General features: G+C 42.2%; 1 protein-coding gene across 1 annotated transcript in view; it reads left to right on the forward strand.

The window, feature by feature from the left end:
* The first annotated feature begins 1,397 nt into the window (after window positions 1–1,397).
* shtn2 (shootin 2) overlaps window positions 1,398–16,285 on the forward strand; it is a 72,725-nt gene continuing 57,837 nt past the window's right edge. The window contains exons 1-8 of the mRNA XM_067401040.1: window positions 1,398–1,501; window positions 1,855–1,904; window positions 2,579–2,639; window positions 2,801–2,895; window positions 3,446–3,614; window positions 3,758–3,855; window positions 8,298–8,379; window positions 8,457–8,551. Coding sequence (XP_067257141.1) covers window positions 1,468–1,501; window positions 1,855–1,904; window positions 2,579–2,639; window positions 2,801–2,895; window positions 3,446–3,614; window positions 3,758–3,855; window positions 8,298–8,379; window positions 8,457–8,551 — 684 coding nt within the window. The 5' untranslated portion in view covers window positions 1,398–1,467. The remainder of the gene's footprint in view (window positions 1,502–1,854; window positions 1,905–2,578; window positions 2,640–2,800; window positions 2,896–3,445; window positions 3,615–3,757; window positions 3,856–8,297; window positions 8,380–8,456; window positions 8,552–16,285) is intronic.

Consider the following 16,285-nt stretch of genomic DNA (forward strand, 5'->3'; position numbering starts at 1 on the left):
CAAGAAGACAATATAAGTCATATCTCCATGCAGTATATATTCGCAGTTTCTGACATTATAGTGCATCCTGACTGACTCCTGACTGACACCAGAGAATGAGCTCTTGAAGCTCCGCCCTCATAGGCCGAGTGCAGCAGCTCTTTGCATTTAAAGGGCACACACTGAAACGGCGTGTTTTTGCTCAACCCCAAAAAGTGGCATTTTTTTTTTGGTTCATATTTGACATATGTGACATTTTTTGCCATAACAGTGCGAACAGCACAAACCACATAGAATCTGATCTTTTTAATTCCGATTAGGGCCACTTCCAAATATGTGGTCCTAAATCCGATACAAGATGTTTTGCAATGCGACCCCAGTCTGAAAAGTCAAATCAGAATTTATGTGACTTAACGCACTCTAGATCAACATTGTGTCAAAACTCATATTACAGTGACAGCTCTACAAGCAAAACATCAAAAATGTTTGAAAACTCTCTTTTTCGCATCCTTGTCTTTGTTTTTTATATTGCTTGTGCATAAATTTGCTGGCTTTTGTGGTAGAATCAGTAATTGCTTTAAAGGATTAGTTCACTTTAAAATGAAAATTACCCCATGATTTACTCACCCTCAAGCCATCCTAGGTGTATATGACTTTCTTCATTCAGACAAATACAATCGGAGTTATCCATATCTAACACATTATTAAGTAAAATAACTACCGCCAGACCGTCTTCCATATGTAACTTACGAAAAAGCTTTGTAAGTTGTTTCGTAAATTGAAAACGGAAGGTGTAGAACAAAGCAAAAGCGTTTTGAACTGCGATAAGCATTACACTTTCTTCCTAAGTTGAATACCATGAAACCATCTATAGCTTTCAAGATACCAGACAAATCTGTTCTTTACTGGTTATGCAAGAGAAAGCATTGAATTGATATGGACATTAATTATAATCGCTCTTTGCATTGCAACTAAATTCTATGAATCAGTAGTTTAGCAACTTCAACAACCTCATGAAAACAAAACTAACAATAAATTCTACACTGTAAAATTCAACCATTGCAGGACATTATAAGTGCAAAAGCTTAACAGCTAAAGCATAATACAAAAAGCCAATATCAGGAAACACACATCCTGACCTTAAATGCTTCGGAATTAATCATCTTATAAGTGCATAAACATGTTTACATTTGTTCAGACAACATTGTCACTAAAATAAGACTGCTCATACTTTCACAAAGGACAAGCATGATGAATGTTGCTTTATCAAATCTTTTCTAAACAGCCATTGTTGACTCAGTTAACCATAAAGGGCAACGCAGAATGGACTTTTGTATCATTTTACGTAACAAAATAGGAAGAATTAAAAGCAGAGCGGTACCTTAGTTTCAGTTCTTTCTACCAAGTACACTGTCATACAGAGAGTGACAGACACAGAAGCAGAGAAGGATTTAGAAGCTTAGACGCTAACAAGAAGCTTGAGAAAGGATGTGGAATCTTGGATCAGATGAAATAATTTCAGGTTGGATACATTTTTTTCTTGTTTTGAAATGTTCGTTCTAAACTGTAAAAATTGTCTTTTATTCTACGGGATAAGATGGGTAATTAACTATGTTAATAGTAACCGATAAAAGTCAGTCATTAGTCCTGACAATTACTTGGAACAATGGTCATACAAAACATTTGACCACAGAATTTCGTTAATGACCAATTTTACAGTTTTCTGTAATAATAACATTACATTTATAGCACACAAGTTCAATAAAGAAACATTCAGAATGCTTTTTTTAGATTAATATGGCTGCCTTTCACTAATACTATAAATATAGATGAAACGCATGAACAATCTGAAAACTTCAGCTGTTGTCCTCTTAGATTCTGAGGAGGAGAACGCCCTGTCTTCAGAAGATGAAAGAGATATTGAGGTAATTTATGCTCAACTTAATCTGGCTTTGTTCAGAATGCATATGATAGCACTACTTATACAGCACAGTATACACTATATGTGTCTTTTTTAAAAATAGTATATAAAACATGCAACATATTTTAAACAATACGCTAGATTAATGTCACATGACATTTTTGCATAATGGAGCTGTGTCCTGGTTGAGCAGATTGCATTGTGGGATATGGTATTCTACAGAGTTCTGAGAAACTTTATTGCCTATCGCCAATGATAGAAATTTTTCTTAGGTTAAAAATTTCTATTTTTCTACAGCATGCTCTTTTGTAAATATTTAGCCGGTCATTTGCTATTCCAGAGCATTTTAACACAGCATATCCGTACCTCATATTATAGAAACAGTAAGTGGAGGCGAATAAAATCAGGCCCCTTCTTGTTGCAACTACAATCAATGCCTAAATAACAAGAACTAATATCAGAAATATGAGAAATAAATTTGCAATTGTGAGTTTAAAAATACAATATGATGCACATAATCATGCATTATTTGTCCTTTTAGTGTGCCATTTCAAACATAGCCAATAAATCTCTGCAAACAGAGTCTTTGCTTAAATGCTGCACCCATATTTCAGTAATGGATTTTTATGCATTTTTTTTTTTTTAAATGACTTTGTCATTGTATAATCTGATATACAGTGCGAGATTCTGGAGAAAGAGCGAGATGAGGCAAATAAAAAGCTGTCAAGGATGGAGGAGGGTGAGATATCTATGGGAGTCTTTTAGTATTGCATTATCCTCATATCAACTCATCTATTGTGAAAAAAAAAAAAAAAAAAACATTTATGGCTAAACCTTGGCATAACTCAATGCAATATAAACTACTTGAAGTGTCCCTAATTAGATTTACATAACTTTCAGCCTCTTCTCAACTGCTCAAGGAGCTGGATGTTTTAGAGATGCAGTTTCAGATTGAGCGGTCCTGCAGGGAGACTGCAGAGGCCTTTGCACTGAAGGTAGGTACACTTCCCTTTTCCCATAAGTCTAACAGCTTGTATTTGTTCTGTTGATTATTTTCACATCCCCCATATTGGTTACAAGCTCTATTATGTTTTTCAAACTGAATCATTTATCCAACACTCTTAAGAATGAAAGTTCTTTATTGGCATCTGTAGTTCCAAGAGGAAGAATCTTTCCATTCCAAAAAAGGTTCTTTATAGTGGAAAATGGTTCTTTAGATTTTTAGAATGTTCTTCGCATTGAGAAAAAATTAATTCACTGAAAAGTTCTTTGGGGAACCAAAAATAGTTCTTATGGCATTGTGGTGAAAACACTCTTTTGGAACTTTTATTTTTAAGCGTGAAACTGAGTTTAACAAGAATGGATTATGGACATGGCCAATGGTGCCATATACTCATTCACCTTCAAATATTATACAGTATACAGGATATTGTTCATATTTGATTAATAAAGAAAATGGCGAGACAAACCTCATATTGAGGTTTAACACTGTAAAAAAGTCACCATGCCACCCTTTCTCAATCTTTGGGACTTTTGAACCCACAGGTGACAAAAGATTTCAAGACATTAAAGAGGCAAAGCCAAGCTATACTTCCCTTGATTCAAGAAATGCCAGAAAACTTCTCCATCCTCGAGGCTGATCCCAGCTCTGAGCTGGTCCCCGAGGAAGAGGGTGGTGAAGATCCGCTTCTCATGAGTCAGAACCAAATTAGAGGTGGGACCCATAACCTCATTTCTAAATAACACAAGCCTTGAAAGCTGTTAAAAATATACATTCCCATAATAAGGATGTCCAAGAATAGATAAAGTAAGGATTTTGGCACATTTTTTTTTTCTCCAATCTGTTTGTAATTACAGAACTGCAGTCTTCTGTAGACTGGTTACTTGGGGAGAAATTTCAACTCAGTGAGCAGGTGGAGCTTCTTAAGAAAGAGAAGGAAGATTTGACGGAAAAGGTATAATGGCCTAGTGTCTGCAAATGGGACCATAATCACATGAAAGCCCAGATAAAATATGGACGTCCTGATTTCACCAAAATTCCTGTCCGAAAATGTAATACTAACCATATCCCTTCCCTTAACCTGGCCATAAGTTATCCCAAAAATAAAAGGGAAATGATAGGTGAATAACACTAATGTAGAAGCACCTAACCCTGGTTGTAAGCCTAAACTTGACAAACTTTTAACTTGTCCCTCAAATCTGATTAGTTGATTGGAATGTTGATCCAGGAACGTTTTGCACTTGGTGAAATCAGGTTCTGCATAAAATATGGTCATGTTAGAAAAATGACCCTGTTAAAAGGTTTAGTTTACATATACCTGATTCTTAATACTGTGCATTAACTGGATAATCAATGACTCTTTTTTTTTACCATCTTAGTTTGTGAAAATTATTAACATTTTGCAGGTTCTGCAAGGTGTATGTAGGTGTTTGCAGATTCTGCAATTGTATATTCATATAAAGGTACATGTTCATGTCAGAGCATTCTGACAAAATTTGCCTCAAAAGACAATGTTCCCTTTCGATACTTCACTCGTACTGCGTATGGGGAAAGGTTTTCCCCGTTACTGAAGCCTTTTTCAATAATGCAGTGTAACTGCATTGTCATTGGTTCACTCATAGACAAGTTGTTGAACCAATGACGGCACTCCTCCTTCGCGAGGCAATGTCAGGGACCCCGGCCTAAGATCACGCTGGACCCGACTCCTCCTAAGCCCTCCTGATTTTTGCGCATAGCTGCACGGCCTATGGCGACAGAGCGTGCAAATATTCCTGCCGAAATGGGCGGGGTTTAGGGCTATATAAGCTGGCGTGGGAGATATGTTCAGTGTTGTGCTAACTGGGCCCAGGGCTGCATCCATGCAAAACGCCATTCTTATGGAAAAACTATGAATATTCTACCTTCTCTAAGAAAGAGCGAAGTTCCTCTTCCACTCTCTCCGGTGCACGGGCCCCCGATTGGCGGCCCATCACCTGATACCATTCAGCCCCTTGTCACACGGGCCGAGGCCTGGCGGGCCATCCCCGGAGTGTCAAGCTGGGTTCTGGGAACCATAAGTCGAGGCTACTCCCTTCGGTTTCCCGAAGGCCCTCGCGCTTCTGCGGGGTGCTTCAGACTTCAGTCAACACGGAGAACGTTCATGTCCTCCGAGCCGAAGTCACGTCTCTTCTGAGGAAAGGAGCTATAGAAATAGTCTCCCCCTCAGAGAGCAATTCGGGGTTCTACAGCCGTTATTTTCTAGTTCCCAAAAAAGATGGCGGTCTCAGACCCATCTTAGATCTCAGGCTCTTGAACCTCTCCCTCATGAGATGGAAGTTCAAGATGCTAACGCTGAAGCAGATCCTTGCGCAGGTTTGCCCCGGGGACTGATGCATACTTTCACATTGAGATAGCCCCCCATCACAGGCGATTCTTGAGATTCGCGTTCGAGGGTGTGGCTTACCAATATACGGTCCTTCCATTCGGACTGTCCCTAGCTCCTCGCACTTTTACCAAGTGCATGAATGCGGCGCTTTCCCCACTGAGACAGATGGGAATCCGGGTTCTCAATTACCTCGACGACTGGCTCATCCTAGCCCAGTCATGAGCTGAGCTGGAGCATCACAGATCCATGTTACTCAGCCACTTGAAGTGCCTGGGTCTTAGGGTCAACTTTGCCAAGAGCTCACTGCTCCACAGCCAGCATATAACGTTCATGGGTGCGGTTTTCGACTCAGTCTGTATGACGGCTGTAGTCTCTCCAGAGCGCGCTCTGGCCATTCAGCAGCTCGCGGCATCGGGCAGGAACAGAGCCTATTTCCCTCTGAAGTCTTTCCAGAGGATGCTAGGGCTGATGGCTTCCGCCTCCCCGGTTCTGCAGCTCGGCCTTCTTCGGATGTGGCCTCTGCAGTACTGGTTGAAGTTCCGGGTCCCTCCTCACACCTGGCGGCACGACCACCTGCGTCTCAGGGTCAATCAGGCCTGTTTGGAAGCTCTGAAACCCTGGATGAATCCTGTATGGTTCAGCCAAGGGGTACCCCTACAGGCGGTGTCCAGAAGGACGGTGCTCTCAACGGATGCGTCCAACACAGGTTGGGGCGCTCTTTGCGAGGGCAGACCGGCCTTCGGCTCGTGGACTCACGAGGAATGCCATCTGCACATCAACTGCCTCGAGATGTTGGCAGTGATTCGAGCCCTTCATGCGTTCCAGGCACACCTGACAGGGCGCCACGTCTTAGTCCAGTCGGACAGCATGACAGTGTCATACATAAATAAACAGGGCGGTCTTTCGTCCAGCTGCTTATGCGCTCTGGCGAAGCATCTTCTGGAATGGGCATCACCGAGGGTTCAGTCGCTCAGGGCGACTCACATACCCGGGAGAACAAACTTGGGAGCAGACATGCTATCTCGGAGCAATGTCTCCTCAGACGAGTGGATGCTCCACCCCCAGACGGTTCTCATGATCTGGGAGTTCTTCGGAAAGGCGGAGGTAGACCTCTTCGCTTCAGAAGGCAACTCTCACTGCCCAATTTATTTCCATGTCTGGCCCAGCACCCTCCTTTACGCTTTTCCCCCGATCGCTCTGATCCCACAGGTCATCAGACGAATCAGGGAAGACAAGCACAGAGTCCTCCTGGTGGCCCCGCTCTGGAGGAGCCAAGTTTGGTCTTCAGAGCTGTTCAGGCTTTCCACAGGACGATTTGGCATCCCCAGCCAGAACTCTGGTCTCTGCACCTCTGGTCCCTCAATGGAAGCCTGCTAACCTCCCCGGGGATGTGCTGAATACCATTTCTCAGGTGAGAGCTCCGTCCACGAGACGCCTCTACACCCAGAAATGGTCGGTCTTTGTTGACTGGTGTTCTACACGCAGCATAGACGCAGTGGAGTGTGACGTATCTCCGATACTGTCTTTTCTCCAGGAGCGTTTGGATCTGGGTCGCACCCCTTCAATGCTCAAAGTTTACGTAGCAGCCATTGCAGCGTTTCATGCTCCTATCGCTGGCCAGTCAGGGGGACGAAACAACCTCGTGGTGCGTTTCTTGAGAGGTTCTAGGCGATTAAATCCTCCTCGTACTCTCACTGTTCCCACCTGGGACCTCTCTTTGGTCCTCAGAGCTCTTAAAGGGCCTCCCTTTGAGCCACTGCGTTCAGCTGACCTCAGGCCCTTGACGCTCAAAACCGCTCTGCTACTTGCACTAGCATTGGTTAAGCGAGTTGGTGACTTGCAGGCCCTCTCCGTGAGCCCTGCATTCCTTGAGTTCGGGCCCAACGACTCCAAAGTCGTTTTGAAACCTAGGCATGGCTACGTCCCTAAGGTGTTCTCGACTCCATTCAGAGCACAGGTTATTTCCCTCTCAGCGCTTCCTCCCTCGTCGGACGAGCGAGAGCTGGAACTACTCTGCCCTGTCAGGGCATTAAGGACCTACCTCACAGCCTTTTCGGCAATCTGATCAGCTCTTTATCTGCTTTGGTGGCCGCACCAAAGGGTCTCCGGTCTCAAAGCAACGTCTTTCGCGTTGGATAGTCGATGCTATTGCTCTTTGTTACTCCTCTATGGGCCTCAACTGCCCCATAGGAGTTAGAGCTCACTCTACTAGAGGAATGGCTTCCTCTTGGGCCTGGTCTAGTGGAGTTTCGATTAAAGACATCTGTGAGGCGGCCGGCTGGTCCTCACCGTCCACTTTTGTCAGATTTTATCATTTGGACGTCCCGACCTTACAAGCTCAGGTCCTCTCGGTATGATCCAGCGGCCTCTATCGAGCTCCGCTTCATGCCACTCTGGGAGTTAACTCCCTTTTTGTAGTGTAACGAGGGTTCGACGGCTCCGGCCTTCTCACTTGTCCTCTGGTTCCCTCACGGTGCCCAAGACAAGTCCAGTTGTTCCCTGCCGTGGCACGGCGCGGTTGAATTCGTTCCCCATACACAGTACGAGTGAAGTATCGAAAGGGAACGTACTCGGTTACAAACGTAACCTCGGTTCCCTGAGATATGGAACAAGTACTGCGTTACATGCCGTGCCACGAGGCTGCGGCTTCATTGAAATCCTATGGCGAAACGCCCTCTTATATAGCCCTAAACCCCACCCATTTCGGCGGGAATATTCGCGCGCTCTGTCGCCATAGGCCACGCAGCTATGCCGCGCCGTCATTGGTTCAACAACTTGTCTATGAGTGAACCAATGACGATGCAGTTACACTGCGTTATTGAAAAAGGCTTCAGTAACATGGAAAAAGGAGACCTTTCCCCATACGCAGTACTTGTTCCGTATTTCAGGGAACCGAGCTTACGTTAGTAACCGAGTACGTTTTTTCCCTTCGATTTTACAGATCGTTATGGGGCTTGTCAGTGCTCTACTTTCATTATATGTGGGCTTAAATCCAAAAACTTTGAACTTCAAACTCTTTTTCTATTCTTAAGTTGGTGTTGGAAGTTGGGGAGAAAGAGGCCCTTCTGAGAAAGTTCAGTAAGCAGAGCAGGACTGTGAATAAAATGAAGAGAGGTGAGTCAGCTGAATAGATTTTAACACTGATGAGCACATACAGAACGACAGATTCACTGTAATTTCTCTGTCCCCAGTGTCCCAGCTGGTTACAGAAGAGTTTACAGAGATGTCTCAGAAGCTTGAAATGGAGCAAGGACTCAGACAGCATGCTGAAGTTTTTGCACACCAGGTACTCTTTGAATTGGAGAAATCAGAAATAATCTAATTTGACAGTGGGGTCAGGATGACTGAAGTTAGATAGCACAACACAGACACCCGAAAACTACAGCAGCTCACTGGCCATTCATTCAAACATACTGCTTTTAATTTCAAATTTGGCTGAATCCAAAATTGCATACTTTCCTACTATATAGTAGGCGAAAAACTGTATGTGACCAAAGTAGTATGTCTGAATTCACAGTACTCATAAAAGAGTAGACAAAAAAGTACCCGGATGACATACTACTTCTGGCAAGATTCTGAAGTGTGCATACAATGGACACTTTATCCCATGAGGCCACGGGAGAGGATTTGTGAATGGCAGTGAAGCAATGTGTCTGACGCTGGTAAGTCACACATTAATGACAACATGGTGAATGTAGTATGTCTGTACCTACTCAAGATAGTACGCTATTTCAGACACAACCTTTGTTTTCATTTAGAGGCCATGTATTGTCAAAATGACAGCAAATGAGCTACAGCAATTCGCTGAATTGAGTAGCTGTAACATTGTCTGGAAAAGTTCTGTATATCTGTGAACAAAGCATCAAATGAATCAGTTTCAGCGGTTTGAAAGGTTTTTGAAAGGACATACGAGGTCTGCTGTCAAAGAATGAGCAAAGCAAATTTAAAAATTCCAGCATACAAAAACTCCATAAAACTCCAATTTGAAAATATAGCTGCGAGCAGCGATGGCGGGCCCAAGCCCGGTGGCACCGCCACCCCGGTGGCTTCAGGGCAACTGTGCACAGCGGGCAATAGGCACTTAAAATGGTTAAACATCAAAGGACTATGTCAAATTCACTCCACATTTACTGCACTACAAGGTGCCGCTATAGAGCCCCTCCTCCCTGCCCATTTTCAAAGGATTACATGTGCCAAGTTTTAACATTATTCTGATGAATTTTGAAGCAAATCAGGTAAAAATAAGAGGGTGATCTCAATGTATGCTGAAAGTGACACATTTTCTGCTTCCAGTTGGTGGCGCTATGACTTTGAATCACAATAGTCAAATCCATGTGATCAGCCTTGTACAACGAAGACTAAGCCAAAGTTTCATCAAAATCAATTAATGTATGCAGAAGTTATAACACTTTGTTTCCCTTTTCTTGCCATAAATTCGTTGCCTCGCCACGGCCAAACCGTTTGAGATATCCAAAATCCGTTTGCAATTAAACAACTTCAATGTGTTCGCAACAAGTTAAAAAAAGCTTGGTGTAAATTGGATAAACCCTGTAGGAGTAGTAGTATAAAATTCATAGCCTGTTTTTTCAAAAAATTAACATTCAAACCAAAATAGCTGACTTCCTGTTGGTCGGAGCTAATGAATGTAAATTAGAAAATTGTCCGGCTTGATGAGAATAATATGTGTACCGAGTTTGGTGACTGTAGGAAAAACTAACCCCCACTTTTGTCAAAAGGTGGCGCTACTGAGCCCCTCCACCACGCCCATTTCTATGGCTTTGTCCATGTCTACTGGTTGACAATATTGATGTGTGTGTCGAGTTTCATGCAATTTGAAGCATGTTAAGAGCCTCAAAAACACTCAGGAATATTATTACAGTTTGACCTGTTGCCATGGCAACAATATTTCAAATATCAAAAATCCTGTCATAGGTCTACATCTGCTGTGTATTGACATTACACTGATGAAGTTTGAAGCAAATCAGGTAAAAATAAGAGGGTGATCTCAAAACATTTCAAAAAGTGATACACTTCCTGCTGCCAGTTGGTGGCGCTATAACTTTGACTCACAATAGTCACATCCATGTGATCAGACTCCTATAACGAACACACTCGTGAAGTTTCATAAAGATCAATATATGTATTAAGACGTTATAACACATTTCCTGTTTCCTTTTTCTCGCCATAAATTCGTTGCCTCGCCACGGCCAAACCGTTCGAGATATCAAAAATCCCCTGGCAATTTTTAATCATCAGTGTCTTGACTTCATGCTGACCGAGTTTGGTGGCGATCGGATTAATCGTCTAGGAGGAGTATATCAAATTCCAGAGCATGCGTTTTTCAAACAACCCTTAATAGCTGACTTCCTGTTGGCGTGGCGATTAACTTAGAGTGCGACAGTTGTTCGGCCTGATGAGGTCTATATGTGTACCGAGTTTCATACTAATACGTGCAAGCATGTTTAATATATGGACCAAATTTTCAGACTTTTTTCAAGGGGGCGCTGTCGAGCCCCCCTGCCACGCCCGGGTACCAGCCTCTCCGGCGTCCTAATGGCCGCGGATTCCAATGTGTGTGCCAATTTTCAAGAGTTTTTGAGCATGTTAAGGCCCCCAAAAAGCCCCGGAAGACGGAAAAAAAATAAAAAAAAATAAAAAAATAAATAAATAAATATAGCTGCGAGCAGCGATGGCGGGCCCAAGCCCGGTGGCACCGCCACCCCGGTGGCTTCAGGGCAACTGTGCACAGCGGGCAATAGGCACTTAAAACGGTTAAACATCAAAGGACTATGTCAAATTCACTCCACATTTACTGCACTACAAGGTGCCGCTATAGAGCCCCTCCTCCCTGCCCATTTTCAAAGGATTACATGTGCCAAGTTTTAACATTATTCTGATGAATTTTGAAGCAAATCAGGTAAAAATAAGAGGGTGATCTCAATGTATGCTGAAAGTGACACATTTTCTGCTTCCAGTTGGTGGCGCTATGACTTTGAATCACAATACTCAAATCCATGTGATCAGCCTTGTACAACGAAGACTAAGCCAAAGTTTCATCAAAATCAATTAATGTATGCAGAAGTTATAACACTTTGTTTCCCTTTTCTTGCCATAAATTCGTTGCCTCGCCACGGCCAAACCGTTTGAGATATCCAAAATCCGTTTGCAATTAAACAACTTCAATGTGTTAGCAACAAGTTAAAAAAAGCTTGGTGTAAATTGGATAAACCCTGTAGGAGTAGTAGTATAAAATTCATAGCCTGTTTTTTCAAAAAATTAACATTCAAACCAAAATAGCTGACTTCCTGTTGGTCGGAGCTAATGAATGTAAATTAGAAAATTGTCCGGCTTGATGAGAATAATATGTGTACCGAGTTTGGTGACTGTAGGAAAAACTAACCCCCCCACTTTTGTCAAAAGGTGGCGCTACTGAGCCCCTCCACCACGCCCATTTCTATGGCTTTGTCCATGTCTACTGGTTGACAATATTGATGTGTGTTGAGTTTCATGCAATTTGAAGCATGTTAAGAGCCTCAAAAACACTCAAGAATATTATTACAGTTTGACCTGTTGCCATGGCAACAATATTTCAAATATCAAAAATCCTGTCATAGGTCTACATCTGCTGTGTATTGACATTACACTGATGAAGTTTGAAGCAAATCAGGTAAAAATAAGAGGGTGATCTCAAAGCATTTTAAAAGTGATACACTTCTTGCTGCCATTTGGGGGCGCTATAACTTTGACTCACAATAGTTACATCCATGTGATCAGACTACTACAACCAACACACTCCTGAAGTTTCATAAACATCAATCAATGTATGCAGAAGTTATAACACATTTCCTGTTTCCCTTTTCTCGCCATAAATTCGTTGCCTCGCCACGGCCAAACCGTTTGAGATATCCAAAATCCGTTTGCAATTAAACAACTTCAATGTGTTCGCAACAAGTTAAAAAAAGCTTGGTGTAAATTGGATAAACCCTGTAGGAGTAGTAGTATAAAATTCATAGCCTGTTTTTTCAAAAAATTAACATTCAAACCAAAATAGCTGACTTCCTGTTGGTCGGAGCTAATGAATGTAAATTAGAAAATTGTCCGGCTTGATGAGAATAATATGTGTACCGAGTTTGGTGACTGTAGGAAAAACTAACCCCCCCACTTTTGTCAAAAGGTGGCGCTACTGAGCCCCTCCACCACGCCCATTTCTATGGCTTTGTCCATGTCTACTGGTTGACAATATTGATGTGTGTTGAGTTTCATGCAATTTGAAGCATGTTAAGAGCCTCAAAAACACTCAAGAATATTATTACAGTTTGACCTGTTGCCATGGCAACAATATTTCAAATATCAAAAATCCTGTCATAGGTCTACATCTGCTGTGTATTGACATTACACTGATGAAGTTTGAAGCAAATCAGGTAAAAATAAGAGGGTGATCTCAAAACATTTCAAAAAGTGATACACTTCCTGCTGCCAGTTGGTGGCGCTATAACTTTGACTCACAATAGTCACATCCATGTGATCAGACTCCTATAACGAACACACTCGTGAAGTTTCATAAAGATCAATATATGTATTAAGACGTTATAACACATTTCCTGTTTCCTTTTTCTCGCCATAAATTCGTTGCCTCGCCACGGCCAAACCGTTCGAGATATCAAAAATCCCCTGGCAATTTTTAATCATCAGTGTCTTGACTTCATGCTGACCGAGTTTGGTGGCGATTGGATTAATCGTCTAGGAGGAGTATATCAAATTCCAGAGCATGCGTTTTTCAAACAACCCTTAATAGCTGACTTCCTGTTGGCGTGGCGATCAACTTAGAGCGCGAAAGTTGTTCGGCCCGATGAGGTCTATATGTGTACCGAGTTTCATACTAATACGTGCAAGCATGTTTAATATATGGACCAAATTTTCAGACTTTTTTCAAGGGGGCGCTGTCGAGCCCCCCTGCCACGCCCGGGTACCAGCCTCTCCGGCGTCCTAATGGCCGCGGATTCCAATGTGTGTGCCAATTTTCAAGAGTTTTTGAGCATGTTAAGGCCCCCAAAAAGCCCCGGAAGACGGAAAAAAAAAAAAAAAAAAAATAATAATCCTTAGAAGAACAAGAGGGCCCTGCGCGAATTTTCGCTTGGGCCCTAAATATAGCTGCGAGCAGCGATGGCGGGCCCAAGCCCGGTGGCACCGCCACCCCGGTGGCTTCAGGGCAACTGTGCACAGCGGGCAATAGGCACTTAAAACGGTTAAACATCAAAGGACTATGTCAAATTCACTCCACATTTACTGCACTACAAGGTGCCGCTATAGAGCCCCTCCTCCCTGCCCATTTTCAAAGGATTACATGTGCCAAGTTTTAACATTATTCTGATGAATTTTGAAGCAAATCAGGTAAAAATAAGAGGGTGATCTCAATGTATGCTGAAAGTGACACATTTTCTGCTTCCAGTTGGTGGCGCTATGACTTTGAATCACAATAGTCAAATCCATGTGATCAGCCTTGTACAACGAAGACTAAGCCAAAGTTTCATCAAAATCAATTAATGTATGCAGAAGTTATAACACTTTGTTTCCCTTTTCTTGCCATAAATTCGTTGCCTCGCCACGGCCAAACCGTTTGAGATATCCAAAATCCGTTTGCAATTAAACAACTTCAATGTGTTAGCAACAAGTTAAAAAAGCTTGGTGTAAATTGGATAAACCCTGTAGGAGTAGTAGTATAAAATTCATAGCCTGTTTTTTCAAAAAATTAACATTCAAACAAAAATAGCCGACTTCCTGTTGGTCGGAGCTAATGAATGTAAATTAGAAAATTGTCCGACTTGATGAGATCAATATATGTACCGAGTTTGGTGACTGTAGGAAAAACTAACCCCCCCACTTTTGTCAAAAGGTGGCGCTACTGAGCCCCTCCACCACGCCCATTTCTATGGCTTTGTCCATGTCTACTGGTTGACAATATTGATGTGTGTGTCGAGTTTCATGCAATTTGAAGCATGTTAAGAGCCTCAAAAACACTCAAGAATATTATTACAGTTTGACCTGTCGCCATGGCAACGATTTTTCAAATATCAAAAATCCTGTCATAGGTCTACATCTGCTGTGTATTGACATTACACTGATGAAGTTTGAAGCAAATCAGGTAAAAATAAGAGGGTGATCTCAAAGCATTTTAAAAGTGATACACTTCTTGCTGCCATTTGGTGGCGCTATAACTTTGACTCACAATAGTTACATCCATGTGATCAGACTACTACAACCAACACACTCCTGAAGTTTCATAAACATCAATCAATGTATGCAGAAGTTATAACACATTTCCTGTTTCCCTTTTCTCGCCATAAATTCGTTGCCTCGCCACGGCCAAACCGTTTGAGATATCCAAAATCCGTTTGCAATTAAACAACTTCAATGTGTTCGCAACAAGTTAAAAAAAGCTTGGTGTAAATTGGATAAACCCTGTAGGAGTAGTAGTATAAAATTCATAGCCTGTTTTTTCAAAAAATTAACATTCAAACCAAAATAGCTGACTTCCTGTTGGTCGGAGCTAATGAATGTAAATTAGAAAATTGTCCGGCTTGATGAGAACAATATGTGTACCGAGTTTGGTGACTGTAGGAAAAACTAACCCCCCCACTTTTGTCAAAAGGTGGCGCTACTGAGCCCCTCCACCACGCCCATTTCTATGGCTTTGTCCATGTCTACTGGATGACAATATTGATGTGTGTGTCGAGTTTCATGCAATTTGAAGCATGTTAAGAGCCTCAAAAACACTCAAGAATATTATTACAGTTTGACCTGTTGCCATGGCAACAATATTTTAAATATCAAAAATCCTGTCATAGGTCTACATCTGCTGTGTATTGACATTACACTGATGAAGTTTGAAGCAAATCAGGTAAAAATAAGAGGGTGATCTCAAAACATTTCAAAAAGTGATACACTTCCTGCTGCCAGTTGGTGGCGCTATAACTTTGACTCACAATAGTCACATCCATGTGATCAGACTCCTATAACGAACACACTCGTGAAGTTTCATAAAGATCAATATATGTATTAAGACGTTATAACACATTTCCTGTTTCCTTTTTCTCGCCATAAATTCGTTGCCTCGCCACGGCCAAACCGTTCGAGATATCAAAAATCCCCTGGCAATTTTTAATCATCAGTGTCTTGACTTCATGCTGACCGAGTTTGGTGGCGATCGGATTAATCGTCTAGGAGGAGTATATCAAATTCCAGAGCATGCGTTTTTCAAACAACCCTTAATAGCTGACTTCCTGTTGGTGTGGCGATTAACTTAGAGCACGAAAGTTGTTCGGCCCGATGAGGTCTATATGTGTACCGAGTTTCATACTAATACGTGCAAGCGTGTTTAATATATGGACCAAATTTTCAGACTTTTTTCAAGGGGGCGCTGTTGAGCCCCCCTGCCACGCCCGGGTACCAGCCTCTCCGGCGTCCTAATGGCCGCGGATTCCAATGTGTGTGCCAATTTTCAAGAGTTTTTGAGCATGTTAAGGCCCCCAAAAAGCCCCGGAAGACGAAAAAAAAAAAAATAAAAAAAATAAAAAAAAAATAAATATAGCTGCGAGCAGCGATGGCGGGCCCAAGCCCGGTGGCACCGCCACCCCGGTGGCTTCAGAGCAACTGTGCACAGCGGGCAATAGGCACTTAAAACGGTTAAACATCAAAGGACTATGTCAAATTCACTCCACATTTACTGCACTACAAGGTGCCGCTATAGAGCCCCTCCTCCCTGCCCATTTTCAAAGGATTACATGTGCCAAGTTTTAACATTATTCTGATGAATTTTGAAGCAAATCAGGTAAAAATAAGAGGGTGATCTCAATGTATGCTGAAAGTGACACATTTTCTGCTTCCAGTTGGTGGCGCTATGACTTTGAATCACAATAGTCAAATCCATGTGATCAGCCTTGTACAACGAAGACTAAGCCAAAGTTTCATCAAAATCAATTAATGTATGCAGAAGTTATAACACTTTGTTTCCCTTTTCTTG

Source organism: Chanodichthys erythropterus, chromosome 11 (genome assembly GCF_024489055.1).
Source record: "Chanodichthys erythropterus isolate Z2021 chromosome 11, ASM2448905v1, whole genome shotgun sequence".
In the NCBI taxonomy this organism is placed as follows: Eukaryota; Metazoa; Chordata; class Actinopteri; order Cypriniformes; family Xenocyprididae; genus Chanodichthys; species Chanodichthys erythropterus.